Consider the following 25,449-nt stretch of genomic DNA (forward strand, 5'->3'; position numbering starts at 1 on the left):
GGTATGCCAAACTACATAAGAACAGGACTGAAAATGAGAGAAAGTGCCACAGTGAATATCTGTAAAACACAATGGAGGCTCTTGTCAGCATTGATGGAATTATGACCACAGAAAAGTAAAGTTAGATTTTGATCCATCATGCAGCACCATCTGGAAAGTGTCTAAATGGCACCGGTTTTCTTTTTGAGCATGACAAAGATCCCAAACACACTGCCAATGCAGTAAAAGCACACCTGGATAAAAAAAAACACATAATCGAACACTATCAGTCATGGATTAGCCTCCAACATTACTGAAACAGCAAGCAATCCTCACTGATTGTTCAGCTGTTTCTGCCTCATATACTTCATTTCTATGTATATTTATATTTCTATAAATTGCTGCACATATTTCCCATTTTTCTGGGAAAAATATTTAAAAAATGAGGAGTGGCTCAAGACTTTTGCACAGTTTGTTATTTTTCCTACGTGTCCTGAAACCACCTCTCCAGTATTTACTCTGCAAATGTGATCCTGTTTGTCCTTTATGTATCGTACTCCTGTCACGTTTGCTGTTGTAATATTGTTAACATTACTATCATAACCAGGTGAGCTTCATTGACTTCATTGTGCACCCGCTGTGGGAGACCTGGGCCGACTTAGTGCACCCCGACGCTCAGGACATCCTGGACACGCTGGAGGACAACAGGGAGTGGTACCAGAGCATGATCCCCCGCAGCCCCTCGCCTTCCACCCCAGAAGAGCACCAGGCTGAGGTGGGACCAGCAGCTTTGGGAGCAGGCGCACCCATTCCTTCTGGAGGAGGAGGAGGGGACAAGTTCCAGTTTGAATTAACTCTGGAGGAAGAGGAGGAAGAAGAGGAGGAGGCAGATTCTGACCTTGAGAGCCCCATAGAGAATGAGTCTCAGTCTGCTGCGGAGAGGCACCGAGACTCCTCCTCCCCATCTCTTTCCCCAGACCCCCGCAGCAGCAGCAGCAGCGGCAGGTACCGTCCCCCTTCGCCTCACCCATCTCGGACCTTGAACCTGGCTGCCATGTCGGTGCGGAGCCCCAGCCCTCAAAGAGCGCCAGTCTCCCCAGGGCGGGAAGGTGCTGACACGGACAGAGAACTGAGCCAGGAGGGCGACGGAGTGGCCTGCCTGCGTTTGGGCACATAATGACCAGCACAACCTGCCCTGCCTGAGAGACACGGGTGCTGGATGTATGTCGATGGAGGCAGGGCAAGCCTTTACCAATAATGTCTGTAAAATCACCACAGTCCCTTTACACTGGAGACACCCACTCTGGAGAACAGAGGAATGTTCCCCCTCTGTTTTAGGTTTCGTTTTTCAGCAGGGAGAATAGTTTTTGCCTATCTTTGGGTGCCTGATAGGCCATCCTGGTTTGTTATAGCTTCAGTTTGGAGAGTCCCAGACAGAAACAAAGAAAACGAAACTGCTGCGTTTATTCTGGGAAGAAGAACGAAGCTGAGGCCTGTTCTCTAACAAGAGGTAACAAGGTAAAGGAAATGTCTTCCTTCAAAATAACTGTGACATTTGAACGCGAGCAGCGAATGAGGACCGCAGTGGTGTGACAGGGTCTTGGAAATTATTTTGCACCATAATTTCAGTTTAAGGTATAAAATTATTGAGTCCTCGTTGGATTAAGTGAGTCTGATTTCTTTAAGAATGATGTGAGAGATGAATCATTTTACCAAATACGGGATGTAAATGAGAAAAATCGGTGGACCTTAACCTCAGGGTATGAAGAGAAACATAAATCTAATGTAGCACAGATGTACTGGGTACCCCCTAACCTGACCACCACCCCAAACAGTCTTTCCAGTTTGATTTACCTCCAAGCTGGACAAATGAGACTTTAACCCATGGTGTGTCTCTACATTTAATCAAAACCCTTTAATATACAATTTGGCAACTTACATACTTAAACCAGCTTGTAGCACCACAGAAACTGAACACTGAAGAAGACTTTACCCCAGTCTCACCTGTTGATACTATAAGACACCACCTGTATAATTAGTTTAAGCTTTATTTTATTTTGTACCTGTAGTGACTTTTAATGATGTCATTGTTCTGTTTTGATTTTCAACCTGTTCCTTGTTGTACATTAGCTGATCTCGTCTGTGGTTAAGTGCTTAAAAAGCATTTGTTTTGTTCGGTTTTTTAAATCAGGGTGCCTCCAGTCCGCAGTAGCACTTTACTGTCTCGGCCATTTCAGCTCTTCTGTTCAGTCACAAAAAAAGGGCTTCACCCACTGTAGGCCTGCTGATCACAAAAACACAGTACAAAGCATTTGACTAAAGGTACCAGAAGGCAGGGCGGGAAACTAACCAGCTTTCACAAACTAGCGTCTCAACAAAGGATTTGATGGCGTGCAACAATAATAAAGTTCCTATTCATCTACCGGTCAGATAATATTGGAATTCTAGGACTGCATCTGTTTGTTTTGAGACAGTCCAAAGGTGTGCAAACTCCAACAACTGTAGGTGAAATATAAAACTCAGCCTCCCACCTCAGACCCAAACTGAATCCGATTCTGAATATTTGTTCTTATAAAAGAATAATGCTGGCAAAAACCTTCTTTTTTTAAATAATCAGCAAACAATGAACCACTGCTATAACAAAGTATTGTGTGGCATCTGTTCTATAGATGTTCCATAGATGCACATGCTCCCTAATTATAATTTAGTCCGTTTTCATTCAATCTTATTTCTACCATCCTGATGAAAATGTGTCCAACAAAGAAACTGTTGATTTTTTAAAGGCTCCCACATGTTTGTTGGGAAACACTATTCATGTAGTCACATTATTTCTGTCTGTACTGCTACAATTAAAATCAGCAGCTCCAGCTACTACTGTTTTGAAGCTCTGTGAACTTCTATGCTCATTCAAATGTTTTGTTTTGTTTTTAAAACCAACATTTGTGTAGTTGTTTTTGTGGTTATATTTTATTAAAGTGCTTATAAGAGATTAGAGAGATTATTGAGGAGATCTGTGCTTATGTCCAGGGAAATTTAAGATTTACTGCTTGTTTCTTGTAAAAGTAACAAGTAATCTACTATATTACTTCTGTAACACGTGTATTCATCATGTCTTTCAGATCAGATAGAATTCCCAAAACTCTGCGAGCATCCTGTTAACTTCCCTCCAAGGAAGCCACTTGGATGTTTGACATACTATCAGTGTGTGCATTTATAATGGCTGATAGATGGAAATTTAAAAGCTTCAGCCATGCTATAAGTCTAGATGTTGAGGGCACCTGAGCCATCAACCATCTGATCTGAACAGAGCGGGGAAGACAAACCAGCAGCATAGTTCATCACAGGCTTTGACACCTGTTTGATTAAATCATACTTGAGCTCAGAGCACTTTATAAAAGAGGCCCTTGCTGTTGATTTTGTTTTTGTAGGTATTTTAGAAAATGTAAAAAATGCCAGCCTTATCCTTTAATGGTAAAATGTTGTTTTGACACACAAACCTTCAAACCTCAGTCAACAGTAAAACATGTTTACACATCTGAACTAAAGATGCTGCTTCTAAATTGTTTTATTTTCCATAAAAAACCCAACGAGGATCTTTGAATTCTAAAATCCCAGCGGTGTGTTTTCCTACCCTGCCGACAGATACCGATGTAGAGATCAGAGAGAGCTCAGGTGGCAGAAACAAGTCACCTGTAGTTCATCCTAAACAGACTGTGCTCCATCAGCTCTTATTTGGTAGATAGTGCTCGACTGGGATAAATGTGTGCCACAAGTGTTGACAACACACAAACACCTGCCAGCCTACAATGCTGTACATTTTTACACTAGAGATTTTAACCTGATGATTGTATCAAAGTCATTAACTTTATAGTGTTAGTTTTTACAAATGATACATGTTAACAGTATTTAAGGCAAACAATTCAATAGATTTTGTGCAGCTTTGGATCCGTCTGTTCAGTTCTTTCCTAATCAGATAGCTGAGACTCGAGGATGTGTGTATTTTCATGTGTTTCATGACTTTGTCTTTCTGTACCAAGTACACATTCAGCCTAGAACAGTGTTTGTCGCCGTCACTGAGGTAGAAAGACCGGGAAGTAAGCAAGCACTACGCAACATACGATGCACTTCCCAGTCAGGCAGTAGTAGAAAACACTAGTCCAACAGTATTTCATTATTTCAGCTAGTAAGCTTTATTGATCAGCCTTACGTGGTTTATAAACGTTTTGAGCCTTGTGCTAAAGGACCACTGTGATGATTTCGAAATGCTGATCCTCAGACTGTTGTTCCGTTCACTTTTCCGTGGAGAAAGAGGAAAGTGGGAAAACTGTTGCCAGACTTACATTTTTTTGAGAACGTTTACAAAGTGTGCAAAAGAAGATTTTTTTCAAAGGCTCCAGATTTAAAGACAGTTTAGAGGTCTAATAAAATAATTGTGAGTAGATATGTCATATTAAAAGTGTCTCCTATTAAACCGTTCACATTGCAATCAGAGCAGTTCAGTTTTTACAGTAATTTTTACTCATTAGCATATTTAGATATCAGTATCCAGCTGACCACAGATGCCTTCGTATGACAAAAGTGTCTGCATTTGGCTAGTTTTATAATTATCTAGAGTGTAACAGGCTGAATGTAAGCCAGTGAACCTCAAAGCCTTTGAGCATCACCCGGAAGAGTAAACATTTTCAAAACACTGCATTTAAACGTCTGTTTTTTTTGTTACATCATCAAAAAACATGTATCGTGTCAAAAGTTGGTTTGTCAGCCATTCGTCAAGATCCTTTGGTTTTGATCCAGTCAAACAGCTTTCTATGAGGAGAAAACCTATTTTAATTACATTTTTGCATAGTGTAGCAATGTTCACATGGCTACATTATCAAAGAGCACAAACAAAGAGCAAAAACAATGGTTTTACCCCCAAAAGAAGTTTATTATATTTGTACTACATTTAATTAAGGAATAATCGTCCAAAAATGTAAAAATACATTCAAAAATTTGGCTTCTGAGATCAAACTGATTTTTCTCAGATGTGGCACAACAAATAATGTGTTTCCAGTTAGTCATCATTTTCTCTTATTGTAACACAAAAATGAACAAATTAAAAGCTCATATTTTTATCCTGTGTGATAGTTTTAGTAGATATACAGCAACAGTTTTCTGACAGCAGGTGTAATTTGCTCAGCACTGAACAGTCTGAGGAGTTACAGCAGGTTAAACTCAGCACCGTGGCTCTTTGCAGGAAGACGTCAGTGCCATACAGCGCCATCTGTGTCGGTGAGCGGGAGCGTTCCCGCTTCTACACAGAGACAGTGTTGCACTGACACCGCCTCCACCCACGTCCATGCAGTCTTGTTCTTTCAGCCTCTGTGTCGTGCAAACTTCTATAGAGATATTTATTCTTCAGATGTGTCTGTCGATACAAAGTACTGTAACGTAGGATGTCTGATTTTATGTTCTGGAGCCTAAAAATCAAGTATACTTCACAAGTATGTATCCACCTGCCACTCCGATGTTTTTGTCAGAGAAATTAAATCTATTTTTGTTTCGCATTTTAAGCCAAAAGAGTCTCGGGAGTTCAGGGTGTTTTAAGTGGAAAATGCCAATAAATTATATGGAAATTTTTATCCTGTGTTTGGCTGCATTTGTTATTATAAACCATATTTGAATTAAAAGACAACTTAGTTATCTGCTCTGTTACACAAGAAAGTTATAATACTCTATATGCTTACGTTTTCATAGTATTAACGACAACACTGAAACAAACTAAACATTAGTATGGCTAATTTAACGTGTCACATTTGGCTGTTTGCCTGTAGCACTGACATATAACTTTATTTTTCATGTTCAGCAGAAGCTTCTGTCGAGCCGGACCGGAGCTCCAGCGCAGGCTGGAGGTTTCACCCCCTGTAGAAGCAGAAACATGCACAAAAAGTCAGACGCTAGAGTTGTGTTTGAATCAAAGCACTTCATTCACAAATACATCTACTCACCTTGTAGAGATGACAAACCAGTTGGAAAAGGGACGACATTGCTTTGTCTTCATTCTCTTCTGTGTATTCCTGTAATAAGGACAGCACTTAGTCCCAGCATTTCCTTCTGTAAACCCCACCAAAGGTATTAAATTCGCTTGGAATATTTGATTATCTAAGTTTTCCTTTTTAAACTTTGAACCCAAATTATGAATTTTAAACTTACAACTCTGTCCACAGTAATAATTTCAGCCTTGTCATATCAGTTATGAGTTTAAGCAGCTGATAGGGACTACATGATTTTTATACTTTTAAAAGAAAAAAAAAATTAAGATCTTTTCACTTCAGCTCTTACAGATTTGGTGTATTCTGAACAACTGTAGAAACTAGAAGTGCAGAAAGATGCACAAGCCTTGTCTGAAAACATGAGTTAGTTCATATTCTCTGCAGCTCAGAATTAATTTCAAATTCTAGCTTTTTAAAATGAGAAGCAGATAGACCTCTCAGTATGTTAAACAAATCTCAGCTTGCGTTTTACCCCATTGAAGGTGATCCAGGGCACATGTGTGTGTGCAGGGTTCAGGGCTCTGGTCATAAGAGCGTTGGCACGCATCAGCTGGTATCCCAGATCTCCTTTGACACACGAGTCAACTCTGGACCAGGGCACAGAGGGAGCATACAGCCAGAGACACTGAGAAAAGAAAAAGAAAAACAGAAAAAGCAGAAGGGCAATGACATAGCGAATGTGATGTCCCCTATCGGTCCGTTCAGAATTTGAGCCGAGCATTTGTGATTGCCATTTCTGCTTTTTGATGTCAGGAGCTGTTACAATCCTCAGTTACAGAGTAGGCCGTCCTTTTCTCCTTTCATTTGTTGTTTTTATTTAATCAGCATCAGAGTAAACATCACACTGTATACAATTAGACTTGAAACCAGGGATTGAGACCATAAACTCATCAAGAAACAAGTTTTCCCGAGGACGTGAATCAGGTTAGCAGGGGGTTATTTTCTTGATGGCCTGTGCTGGCTCCTCAGGACCATGAGCTCAGCTATCACAGTAACAGTTGTGATCACTGGAAATGAAAACGACCCTTATATCAAATAAACATTTTTTTCTGAAGTTACTCACAGACTGTGCAGCGCTCAGAACATCTGCAGATGACTCCATGCAGTAGATGATGTGAAATGCAAGAGAGTGTTCGGTTAAATGGAGGATGCAGGCCTGAGGAAGAGATCAATCAGTCTAGAAGACCCAGCAGAAAAAAAACAAAACAAAAAACACATGCAAAGTTTAAGCTGTTCAAACCTCGATCATGTTTCCTCTGCATTCAGGCTCTCCGTGCTGACAGGTGAAGGGAGAGTTTGCTGAGCGACGCTCCTACAAGAGAAACAAAGCCTAGGTTTATTCAGGTGAAACATTTGTTTTTGTATGCTGCATGCATCAACAGAGGAAGGACTGATGGACCTTAGCATTCCCATAGGGCACCAGTGTGACAGCCATGATGTCCTGCAGCATTGTCCAGGTAGGGAAAAGCTGCTGAGTGATAAATTCTCTGCAGTCTGGACACAGACTCTCATAGTACAGTGTGACAGATACTCCAGGGACAGCCTGGTTTGGCCTGGTAGCATTAACCTCCATACACTGTTTCTCCACCTACAAAACAGAGTTGATGTCATCCCATTTCAGTAAGAAGACAAATAAAAAGTGTTTTTCATAACTTACATGATTTACATTTACAGAAAACACTTTTCTGAAGCTCATCAAACACACTCACATACAAGTTCAGTGCTGAAGAACATTTCCATGACATGCACAAGGATTAATTTTTAAAAAGTAACAAATGTGACTTGAACCATTTTGCAAAGTTTAAAACACAATCATTGGAAAACTGAAAAGAATAGCTCTTCGGTGCTCTGAGCATTTTCTACATTATTGAAATAATAAAGAGGAAGGACAATGATTAAAATTAATAAAAGACACAAAGCTCAAAATGGTCTAAGGAAGCGACACTGCACATTCATCTCCTCCAGACTCTGTTTTCTCTAAACTGATTAGGTGTTTGCATGATTTGACCTCAAGCTGCTCTGTCAGTCACATGAACAACCTCTGGTGTTGAATTTCTGAGGCATGACTCTTATTAATGTCCAGACCAAGGAAACTTTCAACTCCACAAAAACTGTCCTCTATACGACAGTGATGAATGATACCATTTGGGTGCACAATAGCAATATTAAACTTTTCCTCTTGTTTTCCTGCTAGTCCTTTGCTTTAAAGTGTTTACATTAAGAAGACGCTTTCATACTGAGAGGACCATTTTACATTCTACTGAGTAAAAGCACACGAATAACGTATAAAAATGGAATAAACTTCTTAAATCTCGTTCAGCTGTGCTTACTTGTGCCTAGCCTATACTAAACAAAATTACTAGTAGGAGCATAGATGACCCCCAGTGTGGTCAGACTTACCCTGCACTCTATCGCTATTTCCAGGGACCTACACCACTGGGAGGGAGGGTAGCGACAGGCCGGTTTTGGATGACACATCCCAAAACCGCTCCGTTCAGTATAGACGAGCAAAAGCACAGCCAGGATTCCCGAGAGCTTCATGTTGGCATCTGCAAAGGAATCCACACAAATCTGAGAAAGTAGGACGGAGAATATCGAAGATGCTCCTCACTGGAACCGCCCAATCAGCTGATTGACTACAGGTGTGAATGCTGCCTTCAGTAATCCTCGGACATCACCGTTTCTGGCTCCGGAGTATAAGGGAGTAACAAAATAATGATCTGAAAATGCTGACAGTTTGATAGGATTTAATATATATTAGTATTTACTTTAAAAAAATCCAGCTTTAACTAGTTAGCCACTAAACTAAAATTTAAAAAAGAAACGCAGAGCAAGCGTTGACGTTTTTTTTTTCTTCTTTTCTTTGCAGAAACAGCTAATGAAAGATGAAAGGCGGCATCTTGCGCCATCTTCGATTTTGGCCTTGGATTTTGATGTTATTAATTGGTAATGTGTAAAATTCTATGAACTGTTTATGGGCAGATCCACTGTTTGCCTTTTTAAATTCTCACCAATTGCACGAACACAATTTTGAAGCTAACCGTTAGCATCTCTGTGGCTATAAACGAGAAAGTCTGCTATTTTTGCTCTTACTGAGATCAAAGGGTGGCTAACGTTTGCGTTGAAGAGTAAGGCACACCACTGAATTTGTACTGCATTGGAACTTACTAAGAAGCTAAAAGGTGAAGAGAGTTCAAGAGCAGATAAGTAAGACGGTTGCTCATTGTCTCTGTCAATAATTGGCGTTCATGGTGTGACTCATTGACACATGATTATGTAATTCACAGGGACCAAAAGCTTTTGTATGCATAATGTCATACGTGCAGTGCCTTGCAAACCCCTTTCACATTTAAAAATCTTAATTCAAATGATAACAGTGTTGAAACTGAATATGGGCTGCTGCTGGATGTTGACACGTACTGTAACATGCTTTTGACGTGCTCTCACTGGATCTGTACTGTTAACAAAAACAAACAACAAAAAATAAACAAATATAATAATAAAGTCCACTTTGACCAGAATATAAATAAGATAAAATGATAAAGTACTCTAGCTTGTATGACAGCAGTCTAATGGCTAATAATCTGTAAGCCGTTACAGATCGGTGACCTAGCCTACATTAGCTGCTGTTTTGTGACGCCATTTAGAGAGATCCAACAAGGTGCTGAAATGATGGCATTAAATAATACTCCAAACAACCCGTGAAGCTATAATCTTTTATTTGGGATCTGAAAGTGCATACATGAACAGTATAGTTCTGAAGTTGGTAAAATTGGGGTTTACATTAAAAAAAAAAAAAAAAAAGGAGAAGAAGTTTAATACCACTTTTCTTCTATAACTCCTCAAAGGACGCACAAGCTGATTCTGATTCAAGACAACAAGCTGAATGTTATTGCATAATCAATACAGTAAATAAACAGTTACAATAACAGTATTTTCTCACAGCAGTAGTCGTACAACTAATGCAGCTAAATCCTTTAGATCAGATACAAAAAAAGAACAAGTGTATACAGACACAATGAAAAGATAAAAATGAAAGATACAGAAACATAATTTTAACAAATACGATAATGCATGTGAGCCAGAGACAGAGGCATCGGATCAAATGCACAGCTCATCGTGAGAAAGAAAACAGATATATATTCTATACTAAGTAGTTCCACATCACGTGACCTGCTAGATCTCATCAGGTTACGGCATGAAAGAAAGGGCAACAGCCAAGAGATTGGGTGAATACAAATATCTCACCAGCCTCCTTCCACCTAATCCATCCCCACATTCCACCTCCAACTGACATACTTACTAACCTCCATCATAATACTGTACCTGAACACATGCCACACCATCTTTCTTGCCCTACATAACTAATACCTCAACATAACTGTTTCTGCTGTTACTTTCCCATAAACTAATTACGGTAGACCGATTTTCACTTTCATGCCACAAATCTGTGGTATCTAGCATAAATGCCAACAAACATTTGGAGGTTCCTGAAGGGAAAAAACAAATATTACTGGTACTAAACCTCCTTAATATGATTCGCACATACAAATTCAAGGACTACACAGTTCTAAAGGTCAAACGCTAAATGGCAATCATTTGTTTCTTTTATTTAGTTATAAACCTCAGCAGGCTGGTTAAAGAGCCTATCTTTGATAATTAACATCTGTGTATTTGTAACATATGTGAATATTTGTTAAATTTCTGTAGCCACTGTGTATATTTCTATTCATATACAGCAGCAGATACAACATGGTAATGGTTGTATCATTAGGTAGCAGATCATGATGACACTTCATGATCCCCTGCAGGGATCATTTCACCATCTCTATTTTGTTTTTGTTTGCACAGTGATAAAACATTAAGATACACGAAGAGACAGAAAAAGACCGAATTGTGCAAATGCTAATTAGAAAGAGGCATGACTTTGCTGAAGTACAAATCCTATTAAGTGGTCAGCTCAATGAAGATGCCACCAACTGAAGATAAATATATATATATATATTAAAAATCAGTGCTACTATGCATCAATCTCATGAGCAACTTGACCATATTTACAAATCCCACATGTCCACCTGCCTTAGTAACAGGGTGAAGACAGTCACAGCATCTCCACCTCAAATGTGGAGTTACGTGTGTGCAAATGCTATGCTTTAAACCTAAACTCCACAGAGCAGTGGTCTTTGTGCACATATAACCTGTGTAAATTGATTTCATATTTTAAATTCTTGCTACAAAATTTACCAATATAGCTAACACTTCATTTTTAGAAGAGATATATATATATATATATATATATATATATATATATATATATATATATATATATATATATATATATATATATATATATATAGCAGTTATAGACTCTATTCAGTGTGCAAAAAATACAAAAAAGACGACAACGAGATAACGTGGCGGAGGACGGGCGCCTACATTTTGCTTTCACTCCTCCTCGCGCTGTCATGTGACGATTGTGGCGCACTCCGTCCGCGACCTGTGCAATGCAGCGATGGACAGTTTACTACTGTGCAACACTATTTCACAGACTGATGTGGTTACGAGCACGACAGACCACGGCCAACACGAAAACATTTCCATTTGCTTTGATAAAGAACTCGTCACAGTTTGACTAATACTGACAGGTGATCGAAAGAGACGCATTAAAGGAAAACTATAGCAATAAGTGCCTAGCACCATTAATGGAGGCTAAACAAAATTGATTTCATAGCTGCTGGTGTCATTCTAATACCAGAACTGGTATCAAAACAGTTTCCAGCCATAATATTCTGATTTAGTAATATGCATTATACCTTTTAAAACCTGTTACACAATAATAGCATGCAAAAATCAAACATATACACCTTTTCACTGCCACAAAGTAGGAACTTGACAGTTTCTCTCCCTTCGTGGCAATAAACAGTCTGACATTTAACTTCAAGTGTACATACGCAATGACAATCAAGAACGTGTGACCATAAAGAGAGAAGTGCATTTTAATGTGACCCGATGACACAAGAAAAAATATATACAGGTCACGATATGTAAAATTAACTCTTCATATCTTTATATATGTTTAATTGTTTCTTAATTCATGGGCAGACCAAGGTTTATTCACTGCTGTGTTCTCCTCTATAAAAATAGTTTAATCGATGATATCCACAAGCACCACTTCATCTCTGCTCAAAAATTGCACAATCAAAGAAGTCCCTGGGTTACAAACCTGCTACTTATCCAGGGATACACATACCTGGATAGATCTGAAATGTAAACAGTTTTAATTTTAAATGATACTTTTATCAATATAGACACAATTTTCTACCGTGTATATATCTCATTTACACTTAAGAGGAAAAAAAAACTTCTCAGGTATGGTCTGCTGGTGTGGTTCAAAAAACTAAAAATCATTACCTATCTAATTTAATTGTAACATACAGTTTTTGGTCCCCATAGTTGGAATCTTTACATTATTAGTTAATACCTAGCTAGCGAATATGCCTGCAAAATTCTAGCAGTAATGATAAAAATTGTTACAGCTGTTTGGTCAGTTGTAAGTCTCTATGTTATGTGCTAGGGGTGTTGATATAACCGAAATTTGTTAGTGGGTACCAATCCCCCTTATTTTTTTTTTTATCATTCTCAATCCAAAAAAGTAGAAAATTTAAAATCTAAACTCAATATAAAGCCTTTAAAAAACGCCACAACACACACACTGCTTTCACAAACCAATCATACCTGCTTCTTTTTCCTTGTGTCTTTTGTTGACAGTTTGTAGCCACCAGGGTCATGGCTAAAATCATTAAAATCATTAACCTTTGTTTTGATAATCAGACGCCATGCATTTGGGGAAGTAGCAACTACCTTGTTATAAGATATTCAACTAGAGATTGGTTTGTCTATCTGTTTGGTTCATCAGACTGTTGTTGTCTGTTGGTTGGAAAGAAGCACTTAAAGGCACTATTCTACAGTTTGCTATGAACCTGGAAGTCCTGTAGTATAACCTTGTAAGGGCACCTCACATCAGACTTCTTAACTTTGTTTTTTATCCCATCTTCCTTCACTCTCCCCAACCAGTCACAGCAGATGGCCCCGCCCCTCCCTGAGCCTGGTTCTGCCGCTCGGTTTCTTCCTGTTAAAAGGGAGTTTTTCCTTCCCACTGTCACCAAAGTGCTTGCTCATAGGGAGTCATATGATTCTTGGGTTTTTCTCTGTATGTATTATTGTAGGATCTACCTTACAATATAAAGCGCCTTGAGGCGACTGTTGTTGTAATAAATAAAATAGAACTGAATTGAATTAACAAATCTCCTGGACTCCAACCAAAATCACTTCAAACCAAATGACTGTTAAATTTAGATTTCTCACTGAGCAGGTCCAAATCCTGTCAAATTCCTTACTGACCCTTATTAAGGTTAGTTTTCATAACTACAACTTAATGTAGTTTTGTAATGTCATGTTTGTGCCTAAGAAGCCTCAAATGTGACCAGATCAGTCACCATTAAAGCAGTTAGACTAGCCTTTCAACCTCTTGCTCCATTAGTTCTAACACCCCACACACTTACACCCAACACCTGGTATTTCAAAAACTTTTTGATCCAAATGTGCTGCTCCTTATAAGAAAATGAAAATATCAATATCATCTAAATGTGAAGTTGAACTGGAGAAGTCTTAAAATACAGGAATCCAATCCTCTGTGTGTATTCAGGCTATCTTATTTTGAAAGTGTTTGTGTGTTTGCTCTGGCCTTAAAATAACCATAGCCAGCAATGCAGGGTGGTTCTGTCCCATACTGGGCTTTTTTTCTGTTCATATTGTTGTTGCTTCACTGTTTCTATGCATTTGTTAGATGATTACGAAGCTTAAGAAATCAATTTAAGAAATGCACACTGGTTTGTTTTTGTTCAAAGAAGTTAAAACAAGTGTGGTAGAGGTCAGGAGTGGCCAACTATAAATACAAAAACTTGATAGCGGTGAAGCTATTTTATATTTGGCTTCTTCATTAAAATAGTGCTTGTGCTTGCGTCTAGAAAAAAATACAGAAACTTGTGCTGGATTGTTTTAGCTTCAGGACTAAAGAATAATTGAAATCAACATTGCAATGACAAATTTTGTTATTTGTGTTTTCCTAAATATTTTGTGCCTTTGCTTTAGTTACTCTTTTAATGGAAGTGTTGTATTCAGAATCCAATTCACTGCACAGCTTTTTGCAACACTTTGGGGAAACTAGTGAGGCTGAATTCTGTACTAGGACAGTTTAGTTGAATATTTACTGCTGACTTCTGCAAAAGCTTCTGGCAAACTTTAGCTGGTGATGAAAAGTAAATTGGCTTTTTAAACACAGAAATTATAATAATAACAAAAGAGTAATAAAATGACTTTTGTTTGGCATAAAAGCAATGTTTAGATTATTATCCAATTTTAGCACTGAATATTTTAGTGCGGTGATGACACTAACCGGTATGCTGTTTTGAGCCTGGTAATAGTGTCTGTTCGGGTGTGTCCACAGTACTGTTACTGGGTGTGTGCTGGTGTGTCTCAGCTGGGCTGCTGGCTGAGAGCGGGCCAGGCCAGGGTTACATTCAGCTGCTGGTTGTGCTGGATCAAGGATGTGTGACGGTAGTGAAGGACGAGCTCTCTCAGTGATGAGTACAGGTTGTAGGGCTCAGCGAAGCCGTATCCCGTGGACGTCCTGTAAATTACACAGTGTTTCACTTCCCCGTCCACACTGTATGAGAGAGGAAACTGATTATTTGGTATCTACAGGATTTATCTACAGAGCATCCAAACATTAAGTACCTAAAACACTCACACGACAGAGCAGGCAAAGGAGCCTCTCCGAGTCTGGCTGTCTCTGATTAAGAATGTCCCATCTCTCTTCCCTCTCAGCAGCTCCTCCGCCTCCTTTCGTCTCATAGCACCAACGTACCAGCTCCTCTCCTCCTGGTGGGTATCATCTGCTAGGGTGTATGGGCTAGCCGGTGGAGAGGGAGCGGTATGATGATTTGAAGCAGTTGTGCTCAGTTTTGTTGAGTGTTGGTGTTAGTATCGATCATATGAACCAAAAATAGCAACATGGGTGGCATGATGAGCCACATATACAGTATGTGTGTTGTCAGTGAACATGCCTTTGTGACATTTTACTCCAAAAGATTTGACTAATGTGGCCACAGGCCAAGAGAAAAAGGATACTTACTCTTCTTCTTCACTCCTAATACCGAGCCAGTCATTTATCTGGCTCTGCCTGGTGCCTTGTTGAGTTAGCCAACTGAAACATGGACAAAAAACAGTTGGAGTGCTGTTACATGTATATCAGGGTAATTTCCAGGATTTTTTTTTTTTTTTTTTTAAAGGAACACCAATGAGTAATCAGGCTATTTGATCAGAAAATCCAAATCAATACAGAGCAGTAAATTGGTGTAGAAAACATTAGCTATGATTTTCAGACTCACTGGCATCACTTTCGCCTAATACGGATGGTATTCATAAAAAGTGCCGCTGTAGAACATTGACTTTACTCTTTAAGTGTTCAGTCCCTTTACTTAAAGAAGGATTGCGACCACTGGTTAAGTAATAGTGCAAATCTTTAAGCATCAAAATATACTTAAAGTGCTAAAAGTATAAGCACTTATTACAAAGAAGCACACACTTTGTATTAGTGGATGATTATTGATTCACTAATGTCACTTTAAAGTTTAAAAAGGAGATTATTTCACCTATATGCTAGAAATCCAATCCAGATCAATGACATCGATCAAAGGGTTACACAGTAAAAAGAGAGATACAGTATTTACATGTTTGTTTGTTTTTTGTACTGCCCAGTAAATTAAGTACATTTACAGTTGTGCTTTAGGCTAACTATATTGATACTTGTTCAGGTTTACTTCGTGTGAAAGGGCAACAGTTGGCTAGAAAGACACGCACTACCAATCAGGCTTATGATAAAGCTCCATACCAAGCATAGTCGAGCTGCACAGCTGTGACAACATGGAGAATTTATTTTCTATGTTTATAACGCAGCTGTGTTATTGGTATGTGATGAAATGTAAGAATCAGATTGAGATACTCGTTTGACTGTGAAGTCACAACACGCATCTTCCAGTAGCTGTGACGCTGTGCAGGACACACTGTGTTTTGTCTTTCAGTCCTTGCTTCACTGACACACTGATTGTAAAATCCAGCCCTGACACCAATGTTTAAAGTCATAGTTTGGCCCATGCTGATACCGATCTCTTGTTATTTTGGAAATTTTGGGACCTAAATTGGAACCACTGTACAACAACCCTAAACATGGGACAGTGAAGGGTTGAACTTACACCAGGTATTGATCTCTGAGCTTCCGGAGCTCCACAAGGTCAGGCTTCAGTTTGTTCATTTTCCTGTCGACCTCCATGTGAACCAGTGCCTTGTTCCTCAGTTCCTCCTCTAACTTCTTCTTGCTGCTGTGGATCTCTTCCACCCTCGACTGTAGTTCATCTGAATTGTTTTGAATTCTGAAAGTAAAAATGAAGGAATTACTCAACTAATCTAGCAACTATTATTAATTCAACTTGTTTTTAAACAAAAAGTGGAAAACCAGGTGCTTTGTGAACGTACTTCTCGGATTCTGTACTGCTGTCTAATGTGAGGAACATGTCGATGTATTCCTTGCTGTAGCGCTCTTGGGTTTCACATTCCTCCTCAAAGATCCGAATGATTTCGCTGAAAGCTTCAATGGCAGTTCGCTTGCTCTGCAGTTCCTAGGAAGAAGAGAAAACAAACCGTTTGTTTTTAAGTCTTTAAAGGAAAGGGCTCTGAAAAGAAAGGATTAAGATCATGTACCTGGGAGGTCAGATTCAGCTCCTCGAAAAGGCGGTCATACTCTTTGCTTTTTTCTTTGTATTGATCCTGAAATATCCTTAGCTGTTCTCCAGCTGCATCAATGTCAGCTTCCATCACAACCTGCTGCTATATGCACAAAACGGTAAAAAAGGATTTAGTCTGGACATTAGCACGGCGGTTTTGTTCCAATACCAGTAACAGACCATGTGGTAAAAGTCTTCAGTTGATTACGTCTTGTTGCGATGTTGTTGTAATGTAAGAAAACAAAAGTTCACAGTTAAATTGCCCCAAAAAGTTTACCTGCTGGTTTCTGGATATTGGATAGAGTAACCGTGTATCCAGTTTAGAGTTGTACTGGGCCAGTGACTTCTTCTGGTAATACTGGATCAGATCCGCTACAGAGGAAAAAGCCAGTGGCTCAGAGAAGCCGTACTTGCCGCCATTATGGAAGATTTTAATTAGTCTGTTTGAAGCGTCTTTTCTGCAAAAGTCAAAGGATAGTTGTCCCATAAATAACATGGTACTTCTTGTCATTTTAGGCTAGCAAGTAGGGAGCTTTGTTCCCCATTGGAGCCTCTCCTGGTTCTGTTTAGTCACTCTCGCTTTTCCTGACAGGAGACTTTTAGATCTCTAAAATGTGTGTGTGTGTGTGTGTGTGTGTGTGTGTGTGTGTGTGTGTGTGTGTGTGTGTGTGTGTGTGTGTGTGTGTTCTTTCATCCAAATGTAAGATGGATGACTGGAAAAACACTCGTGAAACACATCTTGTGGGGACAGGGTGTTATGTTGCTGAACATTGGAGTCTACGCCAAACTCTAATCAACAAAGCTTTATATCTGAAACCTGGTCTGTCCCAATTCCGCTAAAATTAGAGCGAAACCACAAAACGTATAAAGTTACACTTTAAAACCAGTAAAACTAAACTTAGACTCCGAGACCAGGAAATAATAACTAACCTTTGACTACAATATATATATTTAATTTGGGGTTAACTTTGTTTTCACATACAGACTACTGATGACTGGTTGCAATGCAGCAATAAAACTTATAAAACCTAGTACAGTCTTTAACTAGTTGTGTTTGATACACTTTATGAAAGTGTAGCCATATGCATACTTGTCACTAATCTTCTAGTAGTTACCTTAATGTCAGCGTGTATTCTCCTTTAATCCTACTGGAAGCATCTCGAACCAGGAATGTACCATCAGGAGTGTTTCTCATCATCTCGTTTACTTCCTCTCTGAACAAATCAAATGGACATGAAGGTTTCTGTTAATTATAACGGTCGGAGGAAGACAACGTCAATAAAATTAGATATGCTGTAACAGTGGTGTTGGCTGAAAGAAAGAAAAAGTGATAGAAATATAAAGTACCTTGAGATGTTGCCCCAGTACCACTCTGCTTCAAAAAGCTGGTGGTCATCAGCGCCGCAGTCACATTCTGCCATAGCTTTGTATATTTTGTTCTCTGGATATATTTCTGAATAGAAAAAAATGCAGTTACATTTTTAAGTAGGATAAAACATTTTACCTTAATTTGAAACAAAACTGCTAAGGAGTAAACAGTCAGTTGCAAATATATTGGAGCGCACCTCCTTCCTTGCTGCTGTTGGTTTTTCCTGGAAGAGACGTACCATCATTATGATCATGAGAGGAAAGGTCCTGCAAGAACGCTGCCAGGGTGTCGGACTGCGCCTCACTTTCACTTTGGCCCATTTCACTTTCCAAGAACTCTGAAACATCAACCGTAAAACAACCCAGCGTTACCCTCCCTGCCTGTTCACATCAGTCTGTATCTGGCGATCTGCGCTCTGCGGCCGTTCTGCACACACTGCCGTCCTCCTGACTAGCTGCTGAGAGGTTGATATCGTTGTGTAGCTTATTCTCGCACCACGTGGGAGACCGTGTCTAGACTAGTTCGCTGACAGGTGACAGTGTCTGACTGCCTAAAATACCAGAACTGGCACTCCTCGCTCAGGCACACTCGGCTAGACTCGTCGCTGCTTAGTGCCCGACCTCGCCTTGCCTCGCCTAACAAACAACAGCTGTCTACAGCGAGATGCAATGTTGGCCTGAAGATCCAGAGCTGATGCTCCACTGTGGCTGCTTGTGATTTTTACCCCGCCGTGTGTGGTTGTGTCAGTGTTACATTAGGATAGCAGGGAAACGTGAGACCCCGTCTGTCAGGCATATTCGGCAATCATTACATTTATGTGGGAATTCTTTGTGTTTCCCAGCATGTAAACACACACACACATGCAACACGAGCACTGAGTGCAATAAGAGGTGTGCTCTAAGCAGTTGACATAAATCGTCCCCTCACCACTTGTGAAGGCATGCCTGGAGATGCTTGAAATCGTTGCTCCAGAAAGAGCTGTGTGTTGGGGGAATCATACTTATACTGTTGTAAAATTAGAAAGGGTGTCAACTCATTAACCCAGGGTCTACACACAGTGAAGCTCTGTCAAAACTTGCCTTGTATAAAAACCTAATAAAAGCTGTTCAACTAAAAAAAAGCTGGATAGTAGATGGTAGATTCATTAACTTTAGGTTTCTTTGCTTTATTTTCCTCCTCAACGTGGTGTAGCTTGTAATGTTTAAAAAAAACTATAGCAATGGTGTTGTGTCATAGCGTGAAAAACTAAGCCCACCTTTACTGCTGCCATAGGAATTAAGAGGGTAATTGGCAGCTAGGTGCTACTAATCAGATGCACTTGATTAAGTGATCATCAATGAGTGCGAGCGCCTCTATAAAAGCAGACGTTTTGATAGCTTGCTGGTTTGGCGCGTTCGAGTGTGTTGACGCAGTACCACAATCTTCTTAGGAGGAGACATCCCAGCAAATTCGCCCAAGGTCAGACTGCTCAGTGCTCGCAGAAAAGGCAAAAACACAAGTTTGTTTGGAAGGATTGCCAGGAGAATGCTTCTTCTCTTTACCTGATTCCAGTTAAAAGTCAACTGGTCTTCTGGGCTAAAAGTGCTGCTGGCTTTTTTACACTTCTGAAATGCATGTTTTGTTTTTTAAATAAAGGCACTGTAGCATTTCTGCACCTTTGAAGGTCCACTGACCTGGGTGTGCCAACTTCCCTAAACAACTGTGTGTAGAACTTGAAATACTATTTGTAGTATTTTTGGAGTTCAGCAGAAGCAAAACAGAGCACCATGTCACTCGGTCTTAGCGCATCGAAGGGTAAATTCTGCCATCTGCTGGTTCCTTTTTAAACCATTCCCTCATGTTTATAAGATTGGGGAAATCTGCAGTCAGCTGGGACTGAATAAGCGATTTGTATGAGTGATGAAACGTTTCTCCTACTGAAAACGCTATATCCAGATGAACAGAATCAACCTTTGGAGACATGCCCCACATGTTGCAAACTAATCTTAACATTTGGTTTGATAGTGTTTCAACAGCCTCCAAGCTTCCTTAAGATGAAAGTGTTTCAGCCTCTGTCCACTGGCTCCTAATGATTATCTTTTATTGTGTAATGTACCCATGAAAATATTTACAAGCTAATAAAAGTCCATATGTTTGGGTCAAACATAAGCACTTTTTAATCCCCAACTTTTTTCAGCATCTTTGAGCCCTCATAGCGTCAACATTAGCTAACCGCATGAAAGCCTCAGACCTGACAAAAATATTTAACCTGTCTGTCTTTGTTTGGTTGGTTTTTAAACTTTACATTTGTGTCATAGTTTCATTAGCGAAACTTAGCCAGTATAACCTATCACATAGAGTGATGGTTATACACATTGATACTCCGGTTGTTTAAGCTGTTTTCTGGACGTCTTCAAGCAACCTAAAGAAGTCCAGACGCTTTTCTTTGCAAGCTCCTTTGACTACGAGAAAACTTAATGTTGAAGATTTACCTTAAATGCACTTTTTTCACATAACAAAGTGGCCGGTCAACAGAAATGACAGTCCTCGTCTTCTATCCTTCGAGCCTCCTGATTCCTTCTGTGCCAAAATATTTTTTTAATTTGGTCATTTTCACAGAAGTGGTTTTGTTTGTTACCCCAAAAAGAAGAGAACCCAGCATGTCTGTTCTTTTTTGTTGTTGTCGTTTCTTGATCATTCTGTCATCTTTTTTGTATAATTGCTACATTCATAAAAAATTATATTACTGTCAAATTGATTTTTGACATTATAAAACATTTTTATGTTTTATGTTTTAATCTTACCTTGATCTGCTGGGTGAGACTCAGGCATGATAGCCATGGATATGTCTCCCTGCTGTCGTGATTGGTTAAACATTGATGACATCACCACAGGACATACTGAACCGGTCTCAGGATTATCCCCGATTTGGTTGGTGTTCTCATTTGTGACGACAGCCTCATCCCTGAGATGTAGCGATGCTAGTGATGACGTTGGGTAATCAGCTGGCTGAAGGTTGTCGTCCTCTGTGCTGTGCTGTAAATTCTGATCTGCCATTTTGAAAGCGCTAACTTAGTATTGTTGTTGTGCAGCTAGGATTTATTGAGAAGGTGAAGCAGCAGGATGTCGGCCCCACAGTGTGGTTGATCACATACTATCAGCTTACAGTTATACTCATGGCTGAGAAGAGAGAGGGTGGCAGTGCAGAGTTCATGGCTGCCCAGTGTTGTGGAGGTAGAGCATGTTCCTCACCTTGAGTCTTGGTTTTAAGCATATCATATAGTAGATTGATGGCACTGCCAATAGATCCAGTTTTCACTTCCTTATAATCAGTGGAGTTTTCCTTATTCAGGTGCTCTTGTGCTCCGTCGCTGTTTGCTCAAAGGGGTTCATATCTGGGCGCAATGGAGAACAATCACACTCTACCGATATGAGTGCTTCTTATATACCTCAACACTAGTAGCTAAGCTGTAAACTGCTAAAGAACAGCAGGCTGAGGAAAAACTGCCCAATTTGTGCTTCGAGGACCCGTGCATCATCTCATCTCAGGAAACCTAAATTAGAAAAGGCACAAATTTTCAGTTATTCTGACCAAAATCCTTATACACATTACTTCATAACTATCCTGTAAGCTATACACCTGTATAGCTTACATTTTTTCTATGGATCGGTAAGAGGGAAACTTTCCAGATTTCCTGGGCCAGTGTGCATTAAACTAAGAACTTGTTTCTGCAACCAACAGCAGTGCAACAACAAGTAATTTGTACTGTGCATGGCAGGGAAAGGAGACTTATTTAACTTTTTGTGAATGATCAAATTCAGATTTATTAACTGGATCTGGGACATCACCTCCCAGGTCACTGGGAGTCACTATGGCAGTGACACAGTGAATATCAAACAGACAGCCTTAGATGTTCATTGGAAGGTTTGCAGTTTTCAAATTTTGAGATTTGTACACATTTGCAGAAGATGCTTCAGTCAAAATCGTTGCTATCTTAAATTTGCTGCAGTATTTAGTTTTTGTGGGGTTTGTTTGCAGCCTTATATCTTTTTTTGTTTGTTTGTTTGTTTTTTGCTTGGTTTGTTTTCAAGAAATTCGTAAGAAGAAGGAATACTGTGACTAATTTTGCTCCGTCTCACACTTTCGTTGTCGCTTGCTCCGCTCTGCTCAGGTCGGGACAGCAAGCATCAAGGCTTTGGTGAGAGTAGCATTGCTTCAAATGTGGTGTGAGCAGGTAAAAAAATAAGCGTCGTCAATTATTTTACTGGTAAATGCAGTCAAAAGTGTGGCATTTACTGCAACTATTGGCAAAGCCAGTGGTTTTTGGACCTGTTATTAATACAACTGGCTGAATTTCACTGGCATGAAATGATATTTGGTAGCCTTTTGTCACTGCTAGACCTCTCAGTGTAAACACGTCCTGCACATCGTTGAGAGAAATTTGAGCTGTGTTTGGCAGTACTGCGAAACTGTGCTCTTAAAAAATGCCACTAATTCTTTTAACGTTTGGAAAAACCCATTACTTACATATGAAGTGTTCAGTGCGTCATCTGATGAGTCAGATGTACACATATCAGCTGTGAGGGCTTGAAATGTGATGCAGCATGTGAAAACCAGGCTAAATGTTCATCTCTAACATTTTTATGTGCAGATTTATCGTTTATTTTTTAACTCGCAGATGTTAACTTACAACATCTGTCCCTTGAATTATTGTATGTTAGAAACAATGTAAGTAGAAATACTCAATCTTAACACATTCATCAATAATGAAACTTCTGATTTAAAAAAATCCTCTAGGTTTACAAGAAAATGGTAAATTGACCACGAATCGCATAACATTATTTCCACAGACAAATCCTGAAAAGCTGCCTACATTACTGAGGGCAAATTCCCCAGGTTGACGTTTGGGGCTGTACTTGTTAGGACTTGGGTAAAAACGATGCGTTATTTGCAGATTTTTGCTACGCATTCATTGAATGAAATGAATGCAAATGTAATGTATCAGTCAACACTAGTGTGTTTCTCTCATGCACAGAGACACATACACAGACCAGTGGAATCGAGAAAAGTAAGTCAAATCATAAATAACCATAAAATAAGGGGCAGAGGTCCCGTGGGGTTATAAAGTATATCTAGCATTTTTTAAAATTTATTAATTTTTTTCATTGTGATGAAGTATTTTGACTTGAAAAGCTCGTTAGACAATTGCAACAATTTCTGACACACTCGTTTTTACAGACGTACTATCATATAAAAACACCAGCGTGTATTTTAAAAAATAGTTTTTAAAAAAATTTTATTGCTAAAATACAAGGCAGCGTGAAATCCTCAGCACTAAATGGTATCACCCTGAATTATTCAAGAGATACCTGGTGAGATTTAAAAATACATCCAATTAAAAAACATTAATATTATATCAAATATTCAACCATTTATGTAACAGATCTTCATATGTAAAAGTAGAACATTTCTGAAAATACTGATAAGGCTGCCTACAGTGTTCTTTTACAAGACCTTATCTAAGGGAACTGATGTGACAATACCACATAGTTGACCTCTTGTGTTTATCTTTGAATTAAGAATTGAATTTGTTTGCAAATGTGGCACATCGTGTTGTGATGAATAACGTCTTTGACAATGAAGAGATTGCAGTTGCTGTCATTGTACGCTGCAACTGAAAAACAAATCAGCTTCATTTAATTTATTATACTAACAAAACCTTAGTAGTTATGAATGTGGTAAAATGAGAAGAGTGATACTTCTCATTTGACCAGATTTTAAATATATATACAGATTTTTTGTTATGTCAAATTTAGTTTTTGAGATTACTTAGAACAGGGGAAAAAAGCATATGTAGTTACTAAATTGTCAAATGTAATGTGTCCAAGTTATGCAACATTACAGACATTACAGATTTTCAGACCATTGAAAATGGCGTTTTACGCGGTACGCAACCATCATGGATTGATGTTCACCGTACATTTTGTCGATTTCCAGTTGAGATGAGATACTAAACATGATTTTGCCCAAACTTACAAAAGTGTCATTATTGCATCCAGCCAGTTTTGTCATGTTTTAATACTTTCCGGACCCAATCCATCTGGGATGGCACAGCTGTACCATAACCATTTTTTTGGTTTGCAAGTCAGAAAAATGTCCTATCTGAAAAACTAGCAATCTTTCAGTCGTGACCTTATCATTTACGCCACTTGAAACGCCACTGACAGTGGCCAGTTTGGTCTCACAAATATGTTGCATTACACAACGTCTCATACTTTCACGTAGTCTGCGACAGTTGGTAATCAGTCCAACGTCTCTCAGATAGTACTGGAGAAACTGATCATATGTTACCGGTTTGGTTTTGGTAGTTTTTTGGTTTTATTTTAATTTGGGGGAGGGGTCATTTTGCAGCTTAGCTTGTGTTTTTAGTGTCTTATCAATGAATGTTGAACCCCACAACAAAAACGAAACAGCTAATATACGCCATTTTTTTCTTCAACGCCTTCAAGCTTCTCATCCTGTACCAGAGCTTCGACAACGAAGAGACGTGAAGGCTAAACGTTAACAGAACTTTCAAAATGGCAGCTTCTGGTAGAACTAACGTCCAGAGAACCTGAAAAAATGAAAGATCATTATCAAACTTGGATGTACAGGAGAGTACGCACCTACCTGGGCTCAGACAGAAGGGACCGGGCGACATGGGAAACCAGCGTTTCATCGGTATCCACGAAGCAGCGAAGAGACGTGGCTGGACGCACACGTGGCTCAGATCAAACCAACCACTGTCCTCGGTCCTCACGCCATTCTCTGTCCCTCCATCCCCCTCCAACTCATCCTATCCCGTACAGCTTCTCCTCCTATGTCCTCCATCTTTTAAAGATCCTCTCCATTTGGTAGTTAATGGTCCCCTCTGAGTGCCATCTTTTTCCCACGCTGTCATTCCTCTGCGTTTTTCCTCTCCTCTTCACTAAAACATGTCCTCTTAAAAAATGAAGCCTTCTTGAGACATTCCCCCAGTTTGATTTTACTTTCACGTGCAGAGCGCAGGAAAAACTCCACTGATCAGTGGGGTGCAGTGAGGAAAGAGAGGGGGGGGAAAGTGTCTATAAAAATATAAACAAATATGAAAAGCCTAAATGTACAATGTACATTTCAGAGCTTATGCTGCTAACAGAAAAAGCAAAACTAAAAGAGCAGCACTGTAACTCTTTTGCACAGTTTGACAGCGCGGTGTGGCTGCACACTGGG

At 39.4% G+C, this 25,449-nt stretch overlaps 3 protein-coding genes across 7 annotated transcripts in view; 1 reads left to right on the top strand and 2 right to left on the bottom strand.

The window, feature by feature from the left end:
* LOC146617886 (3',5'-cyclic-AMP phosphodiesterase 4C-like) overlaps nucleotides 1–5,581 on the top strand; it is a 48,511-nt gene extending 42,930 nt beyond the window's left edge. For all 4 annotated transcript variants that reach the window (XM_085372636.1, XM_085372637.1, XM_085372638.1 and 1 more), the window contains one exon: nucleotides 587–5,581. In XM_085372636.1, coding sequence (XP_085228762.1) covers nucleotides 587–1,156 — 570 coding nt within the window. In that variant the 3' untranslated portion in view covers nucleotides 1,157–5,581. The remainder of the gene's footprint in view (nucleotides 1–586) is intronic.
* A 239-nt stretch (nucleotides 5,582–5,820) lies between these two features.
* Nucleotides 5,821–8,552, bottom strand: ifi30b (IFI30 lysosomal thiol reductase b). Its single transcript, XM_085373672.1, has 7 exons — nucleotides 8,412–8,552; nucleotides 7,411–7,599; nucleotides 7,252–7,323; nucleotides 7,075–7,167; nucleotides 6,484–6,636; nucleotides 5,967–6,035; nucleotides 5,821–5,880 (listed from the first exon to the last, which is right to left on the bottom strand). The coding sequence occupies exons 1-7, from the start codon at nucleotides 8,550–8,552 to the stop codon at nucleotides 5,821–5,823; spliced, it is 777 nt and encodes a 258-aa protein (XP_085229798.1).
* A 2,835-nt stretch (nucleotides 8,553–11,387) lies between these two features.
* Nucleotides 11,388–25,435, bottom strand: LOC146617888 (phosphatidylinositol 3-kinase regulatory subunit gamma-like). Of its 2 annotated transcripts, none has more exons than XM_085373671.1 (12): nucleotides 24,871–25,435; nucleotides 21,005–21,754; nucleotides 18,418–18,558; nucleotides 18,200–18,305; nucleotides 17,968–18,066; nucleotides 17,130–17,310; nucleotides 16,830–16,952; nucleotides 16,605–16,747; nucleotides 16,325–16,501; nucleotides 15,205–15,276; nucleotides 14,821–14,982; nucleotides 11,388–14,736 (listed from the first exon to the last, which is right to left on the bottom strand). In XM_085373671.1, exons 2-12 carry the CDS (start codon nucleotides 21,255–21,257, stop codon nucleotides 14,547–14,549), a joined length of 1,647 nt encoding a protein of 548 aa, XP_085229797.1. In that variant the 5' UTR covers nucleotides 21,258–21,754; nucleotides 24,871–25,435; the 3' UTR covers nucleotides 11,388–14,546. The 2 variants fall into 2 exon arrangements, with proteins under 2 accessions (XP_085229797.1, XP_085229796.1); XM_085373670.1 differs by having other exon boundaries at nucleotides 16,830–16,955.
* Nucleotides 25,436–25,449: the final 14 nt, after the last annotated feature.

This window comes from Diplotaxodon limnothrissa, linkage group LG15 (assembly GCF_057381915.1).
Source record: "Diplotaxodon limnothrissa isolate DT_005_m linkage group LG15, D_limnothrissa_male_GT1.1, whole genome shotgun sequence".
Lineage (NCBI taxonomy): Eukaryota > Metazoa > Chordata > Actinopteri > Cichliformes > Cichlidae > Diplotaxodon > Diplotaxodon limnothrissa.